General features: G+C 58.9%; 5 protein-coding genes across 5 annotated transcripts; 3 read left to right on the plus strand and 2 right to left on the minus strand.

Moving 5' to 3' along the window:
- Window positions 1-474: 474 nt before the first annotated feature.
- BKCO1_200059 (uncharacterized protein) lies at window positions 475-2,639 on the minus strand (the record flags this gene model as incomplete). The annotated part of the gene is made up of 2 exons (XM_020272562.1): window positions 475-1,290; window positions 1,353-2,639. 2 exons carry the CDS (start codon window positions 2,637-2,639, stop codon window positions 475-477), a joined length of 2,103 nt encoding a protein of 700 aa, XP_020134970.1.
- Window positions 2,640-3,275: 636 nt separating this feature from the next.
- BKCO1_200060 (abc transporter protein) lies at window positions 3,276-4,576 on the plus strand (the record flags this gene model as incomplete). The annotated part of the gene is made up of 2 exons (XM_020272564.1): window positions 3,276-3,934; window positions 3,997-4,576. The coding sequence occupies 2 exons, from the start codon at window positions 3,276-3,278 to the stop codon at window positions 4,574-4,576; spliced, it is 1,239 nt and encodes a 412-aa protein (XP_020134844.1).
- Window positions 4,577-5,785: 1,209 nt separating this feature from the next.
- BKCO1_200061 (serine threonine protein kinase) lies at window positions 5,786-7,636 on the plus strand (the record flags this gene model as incomplete). Its single annotated transcript, XM_020272565.1, has 1 exon — window positions 5,786-7,636. One exon carries the CDS (start codon window positions 5,786-5,788, stop codon window positions 7,634-7,636), a length of 1,851 nt encoding a protein of 616 aa, XP_020134845.1.
- Window positions 7,637-9,593: 1,957 nt separating this feature from the next.
- Window positions 9,594-12,706, minus strand: BKCO1_200062 (extracellular serine-threonine rich protein; the record flags this gene model as incomplete). Its single annotated transcript, XM_020272566.1, has 2 exons — window positions 9,594-12,590; window positions 12,650-12,706. The coding sequence occupies 2 exons, from the start codon at window positions 12,704-12,706 to the stop codon at window positions 9,594-9,596; spliced, it is 3,054 nt and encodes a 1,017-aa protein (XP_020134842.1).
- A 4,701-nt stretch (window positions 12,707-17,407) lies between these two features.
- Window positions 17,408-18,847, plus strand: BKCO1_200063 (uncharacterized protein; the record flags this gene model as incomplete). The annotated part of the gene is made up of 1 exon (XM_020272567.1): window positions 17,408-18,847. One exon carries the CDS (start codon window positions 17,408-17,410, stop codon window positions 18,845-18,847), a length of 1,440 nt encoding a protein of 479 aa, XP_020134843.1.
- Between the last annotated feature and the right edge of the window lie 359 nt (window positions 18,848-19,206).

Genomic DNA, 19,206 nt, shown 5'->3' on the forward strand with positions numbered 1-19,206 from the left:
GCCCCGGTGCTAGTGGCGGCAGCTACGGCTGCAGCAAGTGACATCCCACTACAGTACATATTATCCCTCGCTTACACGCACGAGCGAAAACGTGGGGGAGGGGCGGCACCAAGGTCCCAAGACTTAGTAAATGCTTCTTCCCAGATCTTCCTTTTGCTCCAGCAGATTCCATCAGACGATGCGAATTCAACTCCTCATCCCCATCCGAACCACAGCAGCCATCACCCCAATGACTGAACCAGTTCCCAAAGCATTGGCCAACAGCAGGATTCGTATGAGCTGTGGGGAACGGGGATGAAGAGAGACGTGAGAGAAGAAGGTGGTGGCGGTTGTAGACGTGGAAGATGATACGGTTTGACAGAATGAGAGCGATTGCGATGTAGGCGAGGAAGAGGCCGGTGCCGATGTAGATTGTTGGCCCCCTATATTGTCTAGGTCGCACTGAGATCACTTATTTTGCCAGCAGCACATTGTCTACTTCGCTCTACCCATCGGGCCCCAATTCGCCCTCGGGTTCATTTGGTACCGCACCACCTTCTTACCCTCCTTTTCCTTCCCCAGCTTCTCATCGAACACGACTTCGAGTTTATGCAACTTCTCCATGCCGTGGCCGGGAGCCCATTGCTTCTCGAACTTCTCTTCAACCACTTGAATCTCAGCATCCGGACTTCCGCTTTCCTCTTCCGCGCCCTGTCCCTCTTTCTCGCTCTTCTCCTCTCCACGCGCCTCGCTCTCCTCTCCCTCCTTCGCTTCATCCGCCATTTCCACGTCTCCGACCCGCCGCCTCTTCTCCCACACGCCCCGACCCGGCGTGTTGACCTTGAACTTGTCGTCCTTGACCGGACTCTTCTGGCGCACCCATTCCCTCATCACCTCCCAGACAACCTCCCACGGTGCATCCGTCTTGACCGTGCCCGGCTTGCAGTGGCTCCTCGTGGTCCTGTAACCCAGCTTCCTCAGGGCACCCTTGAACGCCGCGTCGGGGAGCGCCTGGCAGTGCATGATCCTGGAGAGCTGAGACACGTTGAAGAAGAAGGGGTGGTGGTCGACGATGACGGGGTCCATCTTGGGGATCTCGTCTTGGGCGGGGGTCGAGGGCTCGGCCGACTTGGAGGTGCTGGCGTAGGGGGAGGCGGTGTCGAAGAGGAGTTCTTCGTGCGCGGTGCGGAGCATGCCCTCGATGCGTTCGGTGGTTCCGTACGTGGTCTTGTCGACGGTCGGGAGGTAGCTGAGGATCTTTTCGATGAAGGCGGGGTTGTGGAGGGGACCGCCCCACATGGGCCCGGAGAGCTGGGGGCTGTTAATATCAGGGGAGCTCTGCAGCGAAACACTGCGTGGGGACTAGGTCTTACATGGGTCTTGAAGCCGCAGTGAGGGCAGTGCGGTGGTGCTGAAGGGCCTTGCGCAAAACTGTATTTCCAGTATTCCGTACCCTTCTTGCTGACCTCGAGGTGATTTCTTGCTAGGAATTGGGTCGACCATGCGCCGCAGCCCGCGTCACAGTTGTACACCAGCATCTGCTTGCCAGCGAGGAACTTCACCTCCGCTGGACTTTTCCGTACTCTGACGAAAACACGCGCGTAGTAGTCAATAGACAAGCTGAGGAGCGGTTCAATGCTTATGCCGTATTTGGCTGCTGTAGTGGCAATGGCATGCAGGATCAACCGCAGACCACCTTCGTGAGAGTGATGCCCCTTCATGGGAAGTCCGCCGTATTGGCTGTAGGCCTTCTCGGGATAACCGTTGGAGTTGAACACTCCAGCGTCGGTGCAAGTGACACACAGGAGGCCGCCATCAGTGACAGCTTGTACTGCGCCGTCGAGAAATGGCACGGCTGTACCGTAAGGGTCCAAGTCAATCACGTCGTATTTGTGTCCCGGACCGCCGATGCCCTCTTGACCGACAAACTGGTACATATGTGCAACAGCATTGCCAATGACGGGCGTGATCTTGTGTTCCAGCCCGTTGTGCTTGATGTTGAGCTTCATGACTTCGACGGCAGAGGGAGAGAGGTCGTTGCCGGTGACGGAGGTCGCGAAGGGGATCTCGTGGGCGTAACGGAGAGCGCGAAGGCCGGTTGCAGAGAGGGCATCGAGGATGCGGAACTGAGGGCCTTTGGAGGAGCCATTGGGCTGAGGGTTCTGCCGCGCTTCGCCTGAGGCTTGATCTGGCTGCTCATTGGGATTCGCAGCTTCCTCAGTAGGCGCAGCATCATCCTTCTCTGCTGCACCAGTCTCAGCCTCATCGTTGACCTTCGCTCTTTTGTTGTCATTACCCTCGGCAGCGCCCTCGTTCTCAGAGCGAGCCTTCCTCTTCCGCTCGCTTTTCCTCTTCTCCCTCAACCTCTCCTGATTGTATTTCCGCGCCTTGGTGGCAATTGCGTCTTCACCGTAGGCGCGAATAGCAAGCACACTCAGATCGCGGTTGAACTCCTGGATCGGATTGTAGAAAACAGACTGTTTCTGCTCGTCGTCGTCGCTCTTGGCTTGTTTCTTGGGGTCAACAAGGGTGGTGGCATTCGGTGGAACGAGAATATAAGCCAGGCCCTCTTTCACAGTCTTGTATTCCTTGCCGTCGTGGAGGACGTGCTGGCCAGCGCGGGGCGGATCGGCGAGCGACGTGGTAGAGGATTCGGCCATGGCGGGTCTCGCGGAGTGGAATTGTCGGGCGGAAAGGCTAGTGGAAACGCGCCATGCAGGAGCCACAGCAGCACGGGAGAGGCGCGAGAGCTGGCGGAGGAGGGGTTGGCTGAAAGCGAGTCGCATCAAGGATCCACGGCGCTTCGCGGCGACTGGAGTGACGCATTGGTGGCTCGGAAAATATTGGCCTGCGCCGGGGGATCCTCGGGATTTGCGGTGTACGAGCCAGCGCTTGTTTCTAGCGGCAGACCGTGAGACCCTTCGCGTCACCCGCTGGTTGACTCGCCTCTCCCGCTCCCGTCGCGCCAACTTCTCACCACCACATCTCCTCACAAACCCCCGCATGGATGCTGTATAGCCGACTGAACCATCCCAAGCTCACTGGTGCTGGCGCCTGGCGAACACTGAAACCGCGTTTCGCGTGATATTTTTAGGCCCACTCCCCTGCATCAGGATCCAGCCGGCTTGGTCTAGCTCTTGGTAGGCGTCGTTGCCGCCTAAACTAACGCTCCAAGCACTCGCTTGCCACCAACTTAAATACAGCCTTCCGTTGTTGTCTCACCCGTTCGTTCCCTTTCGTCAAGCTGCTCGTGACCCTCGTTCCGACCCCGGCTCCTTTCCGCATCTTGATCAACCATGGGCAAACCAACTCCCGCCCCTGCTTATCGCGATGACGCCGACGCTGTGTCAATGCACACCACCCGTGGCGACTATGAGTACGACGATGTCCCCCAAATTGCCGACCAGCCGCCCACCTACACCGACAGTGTGAGCGGCGAGGGCTCGGCCGCTGCTACTCCCAAGGCCTTCCCCACGCCCGGCAGCAACGTCCCCAATGTTGCAGACGACTACGCCGTCATCGAGCGTAACGGCCGTGCCTATGCGTTCGGCAAGCCCATCAACCAGCACGCCGTAACCATCCGTATGGACGAGCGCCTCACCGACCCCGACAACTTGTACAAGTACGTCACCGACTACCTGCGCCTGCTGCCGCCGCGGCCCGTGGTGCAGATCCACGGCTACCACACCCAGACGGTGCGCCGGGGCGACAAGCGTGAGAAGAAGCAGGTCGTCGACTTTGACATCCTGCTCAATCTGCAGCACTTCCTCGGCAAGCCGCTTGATCCCACCTGGTGGGAGGCCCGCACTGTCGAGAATGGTGAACCCGCCCTGCGTGGAGGCTTCCGCAAGACGCGTGCCAAGGGCTACCAGCGTGAGCTCGAGGTCGGCGAGACGAAGCCGGACCTGTACGAGTGGTGCAAGGAGTACTGTGCCTCTCCAGCCAAGCTGAAAATGTAAGTTTCCGGCTCCAATCCCTGCCGCCGCACGACAAGCCAGCCTCCTAACCCTGAACCAGCTTCCGTGTCGAACGCACCATCTCGGGTTTCGACGAGGCCCTGGTCCGTCAACGCATCGAGGCTCTGATCCGCTCGACGAACTACCGCGGGCACATTCTGATCTCGTTCCCGCTCGAGGACCGCGCCGTCGACATCTACTCACCACATGCCATCAACCGCTGGCGCACCACGACTTGGATCCGCTGGGTGTTCTACCTCAGCTTCCTCTGGATCTTCACCTGGCCGCTGCTGTACTTGCTCACCCGCTGCTGGTCCGTCTACAAGGTCAACTGGGCCTTCTCCCTCGGTGCCGCGCCCAACGATCCTCAAGGCCGCAAGCGCTACGCCACCCTTAGCGAGGAGCAGTGGTTCGCCAAGCATCGTCGCGTCATCAGGAGGCTGGTCATGGACGGTCACCAGGGCGACGCGAGCCAGTTCGATCTGGAAGACGAGCTGGAGGATGGCAGGAACGCGAGGTTTGAGTCTAGCAACGCGCATGTGAACCAGGCGGTCGGGTTTGTGCAGGCAGGCCTGGCGGGATGGAATGCGGTGCAGAGGGGCTTGGGCGGCGATCCAGATGGGTGGGGCGGTGATTGCTGAAGTGCAGTAGATCATGTATGTACATACAGCAGCCACGTTCTGTATAAATGGAGCCAATTGTCTGGCTGGTTCGTTTCTTCATTGCGGACATGCTCTCCAACTGACTGGAGGGCAAAGTACCCACTGACGAAAGCGTCGTATTGGGCGACAGCGAAATGGCTTTTGCGACGACTGATCTGCAAGGCTGTGATTGGGCGAAGACTGCAGCCCGTGTTGGTCGTATCGAACGACCGGAGGACGCCAGTCAGGGGCGGTGACGAGACAGGCTCGTCCAAGGAGTACATTACGAACATCGACAAGTTCATGCAGAGCCACCGGTGTGGGTATAGGGGGCATCTCCAGGCTGGCAGGCAGCGACCGGGGTAGTCCCGAACGGGCAAGGAACAGGAACGACAGCAAAATGAACGGAGAGCAGATCTACACGTGACGAATGCTGTGTCCCGGTAACTGAGGCACCCGACGATCGCGGACGCGGGGCAGCCCTACGCACAGTGGGCGGCCCGTCGCCGCGGGAACCACGTCATCGTCGGAACGTGGAACGCGCAGGCATCAACGGCGGCTCCCAGTCAGTGCCGGCGGAGGCAGCGCGGAGGTCACAGTTGTCGGCGTCTGGGGCGCGACGGGGAGAGGCGGCTCAAACAGGGCGGCTAGGCTTGGCTCCCGCGCCGCGAAGCCGCCAGCCGATCCCTGCCCCCGCCCGTCCACAGCCTACAATGAAACTTATTTGCGACCTTGATTTCTGCCACCGTTCTTTTCTCACCCGCAACCCTCACCACCGCCAAACCCACCACCTCCGGATTCGGGCCCGGCTCCGCCACGAGACCTTCGCATCACCCCCGTCCGCCTCGCTCTTGTGCTTAATGGGATCTTCCTGCGACACTTCGACCGACTTCCTCGTTTCGCGCAACACCGCGACTACTCTCCTCCACGCCCCTCCCGCTGCCGCTGCCCCAGGACTCTCCAAGACCGAGGCGAGCTTCGCTTCGCTGCTTTGGCTACAGGCGCTGGGTCCGCCTTGAACGGCGGACGGTAATCGCGGAGAGGTGACGTGAGGGTAAGTGCGCGTGCGAGTGCGAGTGCGTCCGTTTGGTTTCGCAGCTGACACCCTAGCTCGCGTAGCGTATCCCCAGCTGCCCTTCCTGTATGGCAGCTTGATCCCTTCCGGCCTCTCGTACAAACCGCATAACACGCCCGCTACCCACCGCGACCATGGTCTTCGCCTTCGACGAGCACGACCAGCACCTCTCGCAGGAGACGGGCGCTCCCCAGCCGCTCAGCCCGGCCCACCATGTCGCCCCAGTCGCCATGGACGGCGTTTTGAATGGCAGCACTCCCGCCGTCACGGTTGCTGGGCCCGACGACGAGCGCAACGCCGACCCAGTCCTCCGCCTCGCGCGCGACGTCGGCCGCTCTCCGCCGATGAAGGTCATGTCGCAGTCACCCCACCGCCAGCCGAACACCAGCATGCCTGCGCAGGCGCTCGGCGGCGAGAAGCTCAACTTCGAGAAGGCCAAGAGCAATGCCGCGAGGAAGAAGAAGAAGAAGCGCGCGAACAAGGTCACTCCGGCCCCGACCGCCGTGCACACCATTCGCGGGTTCCAGACTCCCGTCACCTCGGAGTGCGAGTCGACCGACATCTCGGCGTCAAGCACCCCAATGCTTGGGCCCGTCAAGTCGCGCGACCTTCCCAGCGTCACCAGCAGCCCTGCGCTCCGCCCATCGTCTTCCAACGGTGGTATTAGCTCCATGAAGGCCCAACTGGAGAAGCTCAACCTCGGCTCGCCCATTCCCAAGTCGGTTTCAAACCTTGTTGCCTCGAGCAACGTCAGTGTCATCTCTGACCTTTCGAGCAACAGCGACAAGACCGAGCTGGACACCTACCAAGTTGAGCTTGACGAGGACTTTGCCAGCGTCGAAGCTCAGGAGAGCGTGTTCGAGGAGACTACCAGCAACCGCGTCGACTCGCTGACCCGCAAGATGACTGCCGACGACTTCGAGCCACTGCGCTGTCTCGGCAAAGGTTCTTACGGCACGGTACTCCTCGTCAAGCACAAGGCCACCGGGCGCCTCTTCGCGCAGAAGCAGTTGCGCAAGGCCCACCTCACCGTGCACAAGAAGCTTGTCGAGCAGACCAAGACGGAGCGCGTCATTCTGGAGAACGTCAACCGCCACCCCTTCGTGGTCAAGCTCTACTACGCTTTCCAGGACCACGAGAAGCTCTACCTGATTCTCGAGTATGCCCAGGGCGGAGAGCTGTTCCACCACCTGGCCATGGAGCGCATGTTCACCGAAGAGGTGGCCGCGTTCTACATGGCCGAGATGGTGCTCGCGCTGGAGCACCTCCACCGCAGCGTCGGCGTCGTCTACCGCGACCTCAAGCCCGAGAACTGCCTCCTCGACTCGGAGGGCCACCTGCTCCTCACCGACTTCGGCCTCTCCAAGGTCGCCGTCGACGAAAACGACACGTGCAGCTCGATGCTCGGCACCGCCGAGTACATGGCGCCCGAGGTCATCCAGGGCCGCGAGTACAGCTTCGCGGTCGACTGGTGGTCGCTCGGCGCCCTCGGCTACGACCTGCTCACCGGCTCGCCGCCCTTCACCGCCAACAACAACGCCAAGGTCCAGGAGAAGATCCTCAAGCAGAAGCTGCCGCTCCCGTACTTCCTCTCCCCGGACGCCAAGGACCTCCTCACCCGCCTGCTGCGCAAGGAGCCGTCCAAGCGCCTCGGCGGCAACATGCCAAAGGACCTGCAGACCATCAAGGCCCACCGCTTCTTCCGCCGCGTCGACTGGAAGAAGCTCGCGAAGCGCGAGCTCGAACCTCCGATCCAGCCCCTCATCACCGACCCCGAGCTCGCCGAGAACTTTTCCCCAGAGTTCACCGACCTCTCGCTCAGCCCCGTCATGTCGGCCCGCAGGAGCAACATCCCGATGATGAATGGAGGAGCCGGTTTGGACTTGGATGATGGCGCCGCCAGCCACGCCGAGGCTGAGCTCTTTGGTGGCTTCAGCTTCGTCGCCAGCTCGAGCCTGTTGGAGTGCGGTGATTGGGGTTTTTGACTAGCTAGAAGGGAGGAGGTCTTTTTTCGCGTGATGGGTGCTGCTGCGGTCTTTTGGATGATGATGATGACGATGGTGGTGGTGGTGGTAGTGTACGGGGGTACTTCCTCTGCAGTGTTGTTGTTGTTGTTGTGGGACGACGGTGCGGCTGCGGCGGACATGCTTTCAACAAGTATGCTGCTTGGCGCTGCTCGAGAGGTTCTTAGATATTCTTTTTCGGCTACTGCTCTCGTTATGGCATTGTTGTGTTTTGATTCTCTCTCCTGGCCATGGACTGTGAAGTTGGAGCCTGTCTTTTGTGTGCCAGCTGCGTGTGTTGCTCCACAACTGCAGATGGGTTCTGCATACGATGGGGTGGCTGAGCTAACATGGGTAATTGGATGAGCTGGGAATGCTGGCCGCTTCTGGCTGTCGATTGGGTTTCTGATACCGAGATAAAAGAATGGGAAGATGCAGCGTTGTAGCAATCACGAAGGGGTGACGTCGTAGTGCGTGTGTGTGTGGAGCAATTGTGTCAGCAAGGGCTACAAGCCGGATCAGAAGGCAATGTGCAACGGCTCTACTCTGCTGACGATATCTAGTCGTAAAAGACCTACGTGGATGAACAGCCCTGAACGGTGTTTCCAGGAACGGCCGTGGAATGTCCAGCCCGTCTTGAAGGGGCACTCCCTGCGACTTAGTCGGAAGTCTGCGCTCCCAGCTCACCGGCGCAAGAACAGAAACAACTTTTGTCCGGCGACGAGCCAGGCCATCAGCTCTTTGGAAAAAAAAAAAACCCCCCCTCCACCCGGTAGGTATGACGACATGAGTGGGATTGTGGGGTTCTTATGGGCCTCAAATATATACTTGCCCCGTAGTCTCCTTCCCCTCCTCCGCAAAACAAACCTCCCCCATCTAATATCCACCATCGCAGTAATATCCCAGCCACCACACCACGGTAAATCCCTTCTCGACTACACGCTCCATGCTCCATGCTCTATATTGCTTCATCTTACATCCTTCCTTCCAAAAGCACCGCCGTTCAAACGACCTTTGCCTCACGCGCCCTCGCGGGCCACACTCGGGACGAACCGCCGTGGGATTTTATTGCATGACCGACGACGATGACGATGAATGAATTGGTAAATGAATGAATAAATGAAGCCCCTGAACTCCACAACGTCGCCGTGGCGGCGGTCGGGGCGGCGCGCGGGCGCGGGGCATGCACTCGATCGGGTAAAATAATGGGGTTATAATGTAGTAATCATTGGAGGGAGTGTGTGGCGCGCTCCTCCCCACGTCCACATTACCCGCCCAGTAAGCCACGCGTGGGCGTGGGTACCGGTGCGTGAGAGAGAGAGAGAGAGAGAGAGCACGTGGCAGGTGTGTCGGTTGTGGGGTCTGGGCGTTGGAGCGTGTGGCGTTGCGTTGCGTTGGCGTTGGCGTTGGCGCAAATCCTGCAAGAAACCGAAAAAACAAAACCCTAGGCTGAAACACGATCTTCCTTTAGATCAAAGTATCTTGATGTTCGAGACTTGTGGGATCGTCGTGGGCCAAGAAGCGGTCTCGACCACCAAGGAGCTTGAACCGTTATTTTGTCCTCTTTCTTTTTGGTCATGTTCGGATAGAAGTCCGCTCCGCGGAAAGCAGTCCGAATCATCGCATTCACAGATGGAAAGACATTGTTTTCAGGATGGAAGTCTAGATTGCTAAAGATCTGCTATATCCTTTATCACTTATTATTACTTCAACGATGCTTATAAGCCAATCGCTGCTCAGAGATAGAAAGACTGTCAAGTCATCTCTTCTTCTGCTTTAATTCGCTTTCCGTTTTTCCCACATGCTGACTAAAGGAAATTGATGATGTAAACTATACAGAGTTGGAAAAGGAGATAGGAAATCGCTGATGAGTGTGTTGAGTGCAAAACAAGCGTCTTGGTATTCCAGATACACATTACACATTCAAAACAAAGCACGCTTAGAGCATGAAGATGGCAGCCAGGAAACCAGCGCCAACCATGGAGCCGGCGCTCTTAAGAGAAGAGGCGGCGCCAGTGAAGGCAGGAGGTGTGCTGACGGGGGTGCCAACGGGGGTGCCAGCAGCCGGGGTGCCAGCAGCCGGGGTGGTGACGGCCGGGACGAAGACGGAGCTGAAGGTAGCGTAGCCGCCATCGACCGCGGCAGAAGAAGCCACAACAGCCGAGGAGGTGACAGTGGCAGGGGCCGAGGCGGGGGTGCCCTGGGCAAGGCCGGTCTGAACCGTGGGAACGCCAGAAACGGTGACGGTCTGGGTGGTGAAAGCGACCTGCGGGACGGTAACAGCGGTCGAGATGACGCTGGTCGTCGAGCTGCCGGGGATGGTGGCACCAGCAGACTCGCCCTCGGTGGCGGTGCAGGGAACAGTGACGGTCTGGACGATGGAGATCGTGGTCACGGGCTGGCTGCTCGCAACAGGCGCGGGAGCCGAAGTGACACCCTCGACGCCAGACGAGGCGACGGGAACAGGGGCCGAGCTTCCGGCAGCCGGGGCAGACGGGGCAGGGGTGACACCGGCAGACGCAGGGGCGCTGGGGACGGCCGAAGAAACGGCTCCCTCGACACCGCTGGAGACGGGCGCCGCAGGGACGGTCTGCGTAGCAGTGACCGGGCAGATGGTGGTGCCAACAGAGACGGTCTGGGTGACAACAACCTCCGAGGAGCTGCCGGACTCATCAACAGTGGTGCTCGTAGAGACAGCGGTGCTGACAATGGTCGAGGTCGAGTACGAGGTGACAACGGTGGTCTGGGCAGGGGCGGACGGAGCCGGGCTGGAGACAACACCCTCAGCGCCGGAAGAGGCGGGGGCGGAGCCAGCAGGAGCGGAGCCAGCAGGGGCAGAGCCAGCAGGAGTCTGAGTGGCCGTCACCGGGCAGATGGTGGTACCAACCGACACGGTCTGAGTGACAACCACCTCGGAAGTGGAACCCTGCTCATCGGTGGAAATGGCCGTGCTGATAGCGGTGCTGTAGATGGTCGAAGTCGAGAGGGACGTGGTCGTGATGGGGGTAGGAGCAGGAGCAGACGTAGCACCCTCGACGCCGGAAGAAGCAGGGGCAGAGGCAGCGGGGCTGGAGACAACACCCTCAGCGCCGGAGGAAGCGGGAGCGGAGCCAGCAGGAGCGGAGCCAGCAGGAGCAGAACCAGCAGGAGCGGAACCAGCAGGAGTCTGAGTGGCGGTCACGGGGCAGACAGTGGTAGAAACAGGGACGACAGAAGTGACAACAGCAGGGGTGCCGCTGCTAGCCGGGCAGTTGGTAACCTCGGGGGCGCACGAAGTGATGGTGTGGACCTGGGTAGCGTAGACAGTCGAAGTCGAGTAAGAGACGATGGAGCCGCCGACGGGAGTGCTGGCCTCGCCCGAAACACCGCTAGAGACACCAGGGGTCTGGGTGGGGACACCGAGAGTGATGGTGGTGGGGACGTTGGTGATCAGACCGGGGTTCTCGGGAACGTAAGCAGCGCAAATACCGGTGAGGTAAGACAGAGCCTGGGAGATCTCATCGTCGCTACCGCCGCGGGAGTCAACGCAGTCAATGACCTTCTTGGTGAAGTCGGCCTCCTTGCAGTAGCAGTCGGTGTCGGTGTTGCCCGAGCATCCGACCTTCGTGATCCAGGTGTTCAAGCACTTGGGCAGAACGCCGGGGCAGTCGGCCGAAGGAGCAGCAGAGGTAGCAGAAGAGGCGGGAGAGCTGCCAGTGGGGAAGCCAGCGAAGCCGGGAGTAGAAACACCGGGGAACGAACCAGCAGGGGTCGAGACGAGACCGCTGACACCAGAGCTGACAGGCGCAGACGGCGAAGAGCCGTAGGGCGCAGAACCGAAGGGAGCGGATCCGGCGCCAGTCTCGGTAGCAGTGACAGGGCAGATGGTGGTCGAGATGGCAACAACCGAAGTGACGACGGCGGGGGTGCCAGAGCGGGCCGGGCAGTTGGTGACTTCAGGCGCGCAAGAGGTGACAGTGTAGACCGAGGTAGCATAAACGGTCGACGCGGTGAAGCCGGCGGGGATGGTGCCGTTCTGCGAGAAGGGGACGTTGACGCCGGAGCTGAAGCCGCCGCTGACATCAGAAGAAGCCGGAGCAGCAGGAGTCGTGATAACCGGGACACCAGGCGTGCTGACATCAACACCGGGGATGCTGACGCCAGGGAAGCCAGGAGTAGCGACGCTGGTGGCGACAGAGGGAGAGCCTCCCGAGGGGAAGACGAAGGAGGGAGTGAAGACCTCAGGGGTGCTCACAGCAGGAACACCGACGAGAGTCGACGACAGGCCGAAGGAGAGGCTGCCAAAGCCAAAGCCGCCAGTAGAGGCGCTGAAGGCAGTCGAGACAGTAGCGGTGCTAGACTCGCCGTTGGAGCCGCACTCCCAGCCGATGCTGTGGATGCCGAACTCGCAGTCCTCGTTGTCGCTGTTGTCAGGGAGCTTCCAGGTGACGGAGGTAGCACCACCGCACTGCTCGTTCTTGACGGTGGTACCGCTCGAGCTGCAAGAGGAGGTTTGCTTGCAAGTGGAGCCGTCAGGCATGCCATAGTGGAACTCGACGGGAGTGTCGACGCTGGTCGAGACCTGGAACTCGCCAACGGAGAAGCCCTTCTCCTTCTGGGAGCCGGAGCACTCGATCTTGGGGTTGCTCGCGGTCTTCTTGGTGATGGTGCCGGAGGCGCACTTGCTGCCGAAGGTGCGCTTCGTCAGGGGGTCGCGCTTGCCGAAGTTGTTCTTGCAAGTCAGGCCGGAGACGTCGAAGCCGGAGTACGAGGAGCCGATGCTGGCACCAATGGCAATGCCGTCCCAGTCCCAGCCCTTCTTCTGAGAGTCGGTACACTCATTGTTGGTGTTGGAGGGGGTGCTGAAGCAGTCGCTGCTGCTGCCGCCCCAGATGGAGCTACCGAGAGAGGCAGAACCACCGACTCCGAAGCTAGCGGAGCCGCCAAGACCAAAGGTCTGGAGAGTGTTAGCGAACGGGGATCTTCGAGGTGGGGGAGGAGGAGGAGGAAACGTACAGCCACAGCCTGCTGGGCCGCAATACCACCAATAAGGAGGGAAGTAGCCGTCTTCATGGTGACGGTAGATTCAAATCAGACTAGATAACGATGGTAGGGTGCCGCGACTGGCAGAGTGGGTGCTGTGTGTGTAGTGTATTAAAAAAAAAGAAGGGTTGCTCAAACCAAAGAGAACGAATGACTCTGGCTCGAGAGAAGCTTCACAGTCAACAACGAAAGGAATGAACTGGAAAGACGACTGGGGAGAGAAGCTGGTGATGGCGGCATGGTGGGCATACATATACGCGGGCAGGGCGGGCAGGACGGGGGAGGTCGCCGGGCCTGAAACATGGGCCGCCATGGTTGCAGCCAGTGGGGCCCACGGACGGCAGCACTGTGGGTGGTGAGCAGGGTGGACGGAGGGTGGACGGAGGGTGGAGCGAGAGCCGAAAGGCCCCGGCGCAGGCCGGCTAGGCGCTGAAACGATAGAGCGCTTCGGGGCAGGCCCGGCCAGGCTGCGCTTTCCCTGTCGAGCCGCGCTAATGCAGGTACTGCGCCGACAGGTCTGGCCGCCTCCTTCTCGCTTTGGGCGAGTGCCTGCAGGCCAGCGCCACGCCTGCCGCCGTTGCCGTGTGCAGCCTCAGGCCTCGCGTAGAGCTGGCGGCCCCCGAGCAGCAGCCACCGCGCAGCAGCCACCGAGGAGCAGCCTTCCACAGCCTTCCACTGCTGCTGGCCAACGGTCTGTTTCAGGCGCGCGACTACACACCCGGCCTCCGCCCAACGCCCGCCAATTGCATGCTGCACCCGCCCGCCGCGCGCCCAATTGGCCCGCCGCCTGGAGAAACACCGCCCGCACATAAGCTTATGCAACACGCAGGGGACGGCCGTGTGGAGTGCGGGTCCTGCGCGCATGTGGCTGGCAGAGTGGGAGGCCGACTGCCTGCTCCGGCGCGTGTGCCGGTGTTTCGACACGCTTGACTGGAGGCTCGTGGCTCGGGCCAGCCGGGCGTGATGTCCTGGGGCGTGCTTTCTGGCTCCAATCCATCCACCGCAGGTCCAAGCTCCGCCCTCCCACCCACCACCTGCGCTCTGGAGAGTCGGTCAACTGCCGCCACGCTCGTCATTCGTCAAGCTCACTGTACGCCACTGCAAACGCCCATCTGCCTGTCAGCGCAGCGAGCCGCCATTGACTCGTATTCCTGCCGACATGGACAGCAGCAAGCGCAGGGCCACGCCCGGGGAAGCGCCACCTGCTGTCAGCCAGGCGGGTCAAGGTTCCTGCCGTGGAAGCCGGCTTAAGCTTTTGCTAGGCCCGGCTGGTGCGGTGCGCAATGCAAATGTTTCCATCCTCATGCTCCCCCGGACGCTGGACCTCCATCGGGCTCGAGGGGGTGGCAGTGTTTTCGCCGGGTGATGCGACACAGGGGGCCGAAGGTTTGCATGATGCCAAGCAATCGGTGCTGAAGTCGGTGCTCAAGACGGAGCTTCGCCGGCCGTCAATTGCCGCATTCGGCATGGGTGATCCCCGCCGTCCTTCTGCTCGCACCACCAGCCCGCCCGTTCCGTGCAGTCCCCCGACGCCTTGTTTCGAACTCCTGCTGCCCTGTTTGATCGTCTCTCTAACGAACGCCCTGGCGAACTCACGCAAAAACGTGCCACCAACAGCAACACGCCCGCCAGCGCCGGCCTGCGTGTGGCCATGCGCTTCTCTCCAGGAACGCTATACGGTGGACCACGGCCAGCTCACTCGATGATGATTCTCACGGATCCCGCCGCAGGCGAACCCCAATGTCCGCGCCGGTACTCTCCTCTAGTGCTGTTTTGGCGTGTTCTTCAGAAGCACTGTTCAGGCTCTGCCGCAGCCCGTTGACCCGCGGCACTCGCCTCTGACCACGCGAGCAGATCTGCCCGAAGGTCACGACAGATCCAGTCTGGCCCGAGTCTCTCCCGCAACAATGAATCTCCGCCGCCAGATTCGACGTTCCATGGCCTCGATCCCAGCTCAATAGCGCTCTCGCATAATGCTCCGCACGTGCCTCGGCGCCACTAAACTTAGCAAGCCGGCCAACCGTGGAAATTGCTGCGTGTTAAAGCCGCCGCTTGTGCATTTCATCCGGCCCTCCGCTTGACATCACTGCTTTGCCGCGGTGCCGGATTAGTCCTGCCCTCTGCTGCTATGTTCGGCTCCCGACCATGCTCGTCTGAACACGAGAATAGGAGCACACCAAGGGCACTTCCCGCAAGGGAAAATCAAATCGACGAGATCGCCAGACCTAAGCCTCGGCAGATGGCTCTGCTAGTGCCCGGCTCTGGCCTTAACGACGTGGATCACCTTACCCTCCCTCTAGTGCTGGCTCGCGTGAAAAGTCTGATCGCATGCTCTCCTCATCTGGGACTGGCACGCAGCTCCATCGATCACAGAAACATGGGGCTCTGTAAGAGCAAAGTCGTTTCACGTTGCACAGCCTCCATTCTTCCCCGAAGAAGGAATGCGCAAGGTACCATTATTGACTCGACTGCTCATATTGGGGACCCTGGACCCTTGACAGTCTGCCGATTCCGGAATCCTTCCCTTGCAACGCCTTTAGCTTCCAATCATTGTTGAGCGGCACAATCTCTTGACCTACACACGAACCACTGATCTATGTACCCACACCCTGTAGACTCTTCGAAAAAGTGGATGCCTCGAACTACTCGCTGCCTTGACTGACTGATGGGCTTCCCTAAGTAATGGTAGATCCTTCACCGCGATCGATAACCGAAATGTGTACCTCGGCTGACCTGTTCTTTCTCTAGTCTCGATTCGCGAGACGAGGCGGCCATCCGGTGGCACTACCTACTCGATCTGGTATGGGAGCCCCCCAGGGGGCTGATGTAGGTGCGCAATGGCAAACAGACTCCAACTCTGCATACTACAACAGTTACTCATTTACTACCGTTCTGAACTCATAAATCTCCATACTATCGGGGCGCCTGAGACAAGCATCCCGAGTCAAACACGAAAGGGGTCTCCAGTCACGTGGGTTCCGCTTTTATCATCGCGTTTGGGTTTATCGACGCGTCATCAGCCGACGAATGGTACATGATGCTTTTATAGTGTTTTTACCCTGTTCTATGTTGATACAAGTGCTCTATATCTGTCGACGGTGGCCTTGTATCAATTTCTTGGCTCGCATGCGATATAGGGGAGGCGAGCGTTGCAACCTTTGTCACTGACGAGCCGTCAGGTTTACCACAGCTCTGGTTGTTGGCCAATGGAGCCCAAAATGCACCCTCCTCAACAACCCCTTCTTTCTCCAACCTTGGTTGTCATAATCCTCCTCACCCTCACTCTCTGCCCTCACGAAAACGCCTCCTTGGCCCTTCCCTCCGCTTCTTTTCCCCAACTCTCCACTGCCGGCAATTTCCAGGCTGACCGCACAGACACATCGAAATCCTTCCAATACTTCAGTGCGGCCACCATCCACCGTACTCAATAAATGTAATGAGAGCTCGACGGAGGATGCCACAGACTTCATTACAGCTGCGTATGAGAGGAAAAGCCCTCCAGCCGTACTTCGTGCTTCCAATAAAGCAAGAGTCTGCGTGGCTGATGGAGAGGCTTGGGATGTGGTAGCTGAGGTGCTCGGGCGGAGTGTGTGGCTGCTCTGGAAATTTCCGAGCTTTTCTCAAGATGCTGCAGTTGACAAATTATGATGCGTGCGGCCGCCTCTTACCGTGACGTCGTATCATGGAAAGTAAGACCGTGCTCGGCGCGCGTCGAGGTAAAGTCGGTGGGGGACGAAATGTATATCAGTAGCTCATGCCGCGAAAGCACTGGCGCTGTGCCCCCAGTGCAGCGGCGGTTATTCTATTCGCGATCGTAGGAATGAGCTTCTGGTTGCAAAGGTGGGATATGTTCCTGGTGGGACTAGTTCGAGGGTGCCTCGCGTCGATGTGCCGAGAGATTTGGGCGATGCCGACCATGGCTTTGGAGAATCTCAAAAAGGAGTGCCCAGTTACGGGATCAGGGTTTTTTTTTAAAAAAAAAAATTAGAGCGCCGAATAGACATTGAGAACCTAGTCAGATAGTGAAGTCTTGGGTATCTGTTTGGCGCTCCTGTTTGCTTAGTCCACGGCCTCTAGCATGAGGTTGTTTGCTTGTATGCAGTCAGCCAAGCAACAGTGACGTATACTTCACGCCTAGCAATTTTTCTGTGGATCATCCTGCTGCATTCCTTGGTATCGTCCGAAAGGGCACCTTTACAAAAGCCTCTAGCAGAAATTCCCCCCACTTCGTCACTCACTGGCCCAGGTGGTGATCAGAGCCGAATGTGCAAGTCGATCATACCTACCATACGCCGCTTTCATAGCTCTTAGGTGGAGAGCGGACCTATATGTTGTACTTTGAGTGGTCCTGTGTGGAAAAGTTGTTGAGGGCTTCTCACCTGTCACTCACCTTTGCTCAATCACCGATCACTAGAGCCGTGCTGACAAGTGATGGAATACGCTTGCCCGTGGCCAACTTTACACGTGATCATACCGCTGTCGCTTGCGTTAGGTACACAAACTATGTGTCCGGTGCATATAAAGCACCTCCGTCTCCACTAATGCTTGACACCTCTTCATGCGCGTCACCGACTCACTTCACCCAGTTTTCGTGCCCGTCTCAGCTACATGGTCAACTGACCTCTACTAGCAATTCAGTCAACGAGGAACTTGCTTGCGGCTACGGTAAGAAAGAGCCTGGGGACCTTCAAGAGAAGAACTCGGGCATATGCTAATCTGGACCAGGAAAAAATGGAGTCCGCCGGTACGTACGACGAGCACGCGCCGTACGCTCGACTCATGGGTCTCGTCAAACAACTGCCGCAGAATAGTGGACAAGCCGGAAACGATGAATTCCGTATGGCAGCCTACTTGCCTCACCTTGTGAAAGGTGAGACGAACATGATTCTCCATGGTCCTACTCGTATGTCACCTCAGCAACGATCCTTCTGGTCATCAAAGCTGACCATTACTGCAGCTTCAGGCAAGACCACCACCATGCTTGTTGGCATTGTCGAACGCGTTCAGAAGCACGTCAACAGCCAAGGCCGCTCACTGTCCTCCCATTCCCATCCAAAGGCATTGGTCATCGTACCCTCATGCTACCTATGCCGCAGAACCGCGGATCTAGCTCGCTTTCTGGCCCAGGGTTCCGGTTCCCAGGATATTACGGTCCTCTCCGCTCATGACGATGACGTAGTTCTGAAAGGTGAATGCAAGAATGGCGCCGACATTATTGTCACTACTCCCATGATGCTTACGAGGATCTTCCAATCGGTCAGCATTGACTGGTCCGAGACCTTGATCCTGGGGCTTGATGACGCCGAGCGTTGCATGAGCTACTGGATTGTTCAAGCGTTCGTTTGCTGCGGCAAGCTCTTCCAGACCTGCAAAAACAGGGTCCAAATCATTGCGACTGGCAGGATTGTCGACAGGGGTCTCTTGGAAAAAGCGAACCACGAGCGGTTGTGCAAGGATACGGTAGATGTACAATCGGTCTCACCATCCCTCAACATTCCGCACGGCGTTCACTGCGTCGACTCTTCTCAAGTCAGTGTTCGGGCGGGAAAGGCAGCTGAAATTGTCCAGAGCATCCTGAAGGGAGCCGTGAGCCCCAAGAGGCTTTCACCGCTCATCACCACCGTCTGGGCTACACCTGCCCGTGCCACCACCGCGGCAAATATCTTCAAAGACATAATGCCTCACATGGACACCGACGTCGTGCACTCGTTGGATGAAGATGTCACTCAGTCCGAGGTCACGCTGAGCCGCCGAGAATTCGCAGTCGCAGATGCCACGGGCTTCGGTACGTACGAGGTTCTCCAAGGCAGGCCTACCGACGGCGAGAACGACTCTCGCCCTCCCCTGATCCTGATCATCCATGCGGACATGGCGCATGATACACCGGAGACGTCGTCGTGGCACGCGTGGTTCAAGAACACGTCCCGCATCAGCGGAAACGGGAAGAATGCCGGGTGTCTAACTTTCTTCAATCCTCGGAAACAGTCGGACGTCATCGTTGCGACCAACTTGCGAGACATGCTCCTCCACGAGGAATACCGTCATGTTGTTCCACGTGGGCTTTCGTTCCTCAAAGATGGCCCGAGGCGGGATGCGAAGAAAAGTGACGAGACAAGTGACGATGGAGCTGAAGAGGATGGCGACGGAGAGGATGGCTTCGTCCTAGTCTGAGTGGATATGCGAGGTGGGGAGAATGGCAAAGCGAAACCTCTTGGGGAGGACGGAAAATGGGAAAAGCATTTTGGGCGGTCTTTGCGGTCAGCCGTGCAGGGCTCTTCTGCGGGAGGAAGTGCATCAGTCCAGCCGTGTCGGGAAAGCAAAACTAGCTATTCATCATCAGCAGGAACATAGATGCAAGTTCTGTATGCAGTAGGCTGAGGGAGGTGAGGGTACATGTCGACAGCTTTGTGGCCGGGAAAAACAGCACGGTAGCACTGCCAATTGCGAGGAGACGTTGTCTCGCTTCTTACGACGAGAGTAGAGCTGCACGGTCGCCAGCCGGTCTGAGCAGCAGATGGCGAGAGTCGTGT

This window comes from Diplodia corticola (assembly GCF_001883845.1).
Source record: "Diplodia corticola strain CBS 112549 chromosome Unknown scaffold2, whole genome shotgun sequence".
In the NCBI taxonomy this organism is placed as follows: Eukaryota; Fungi; Ascomycota; class Dothideomycetes; order Botryosphaeriales; family Botryosphaeriaceae; genus Diplodia; species Diplodia corticola.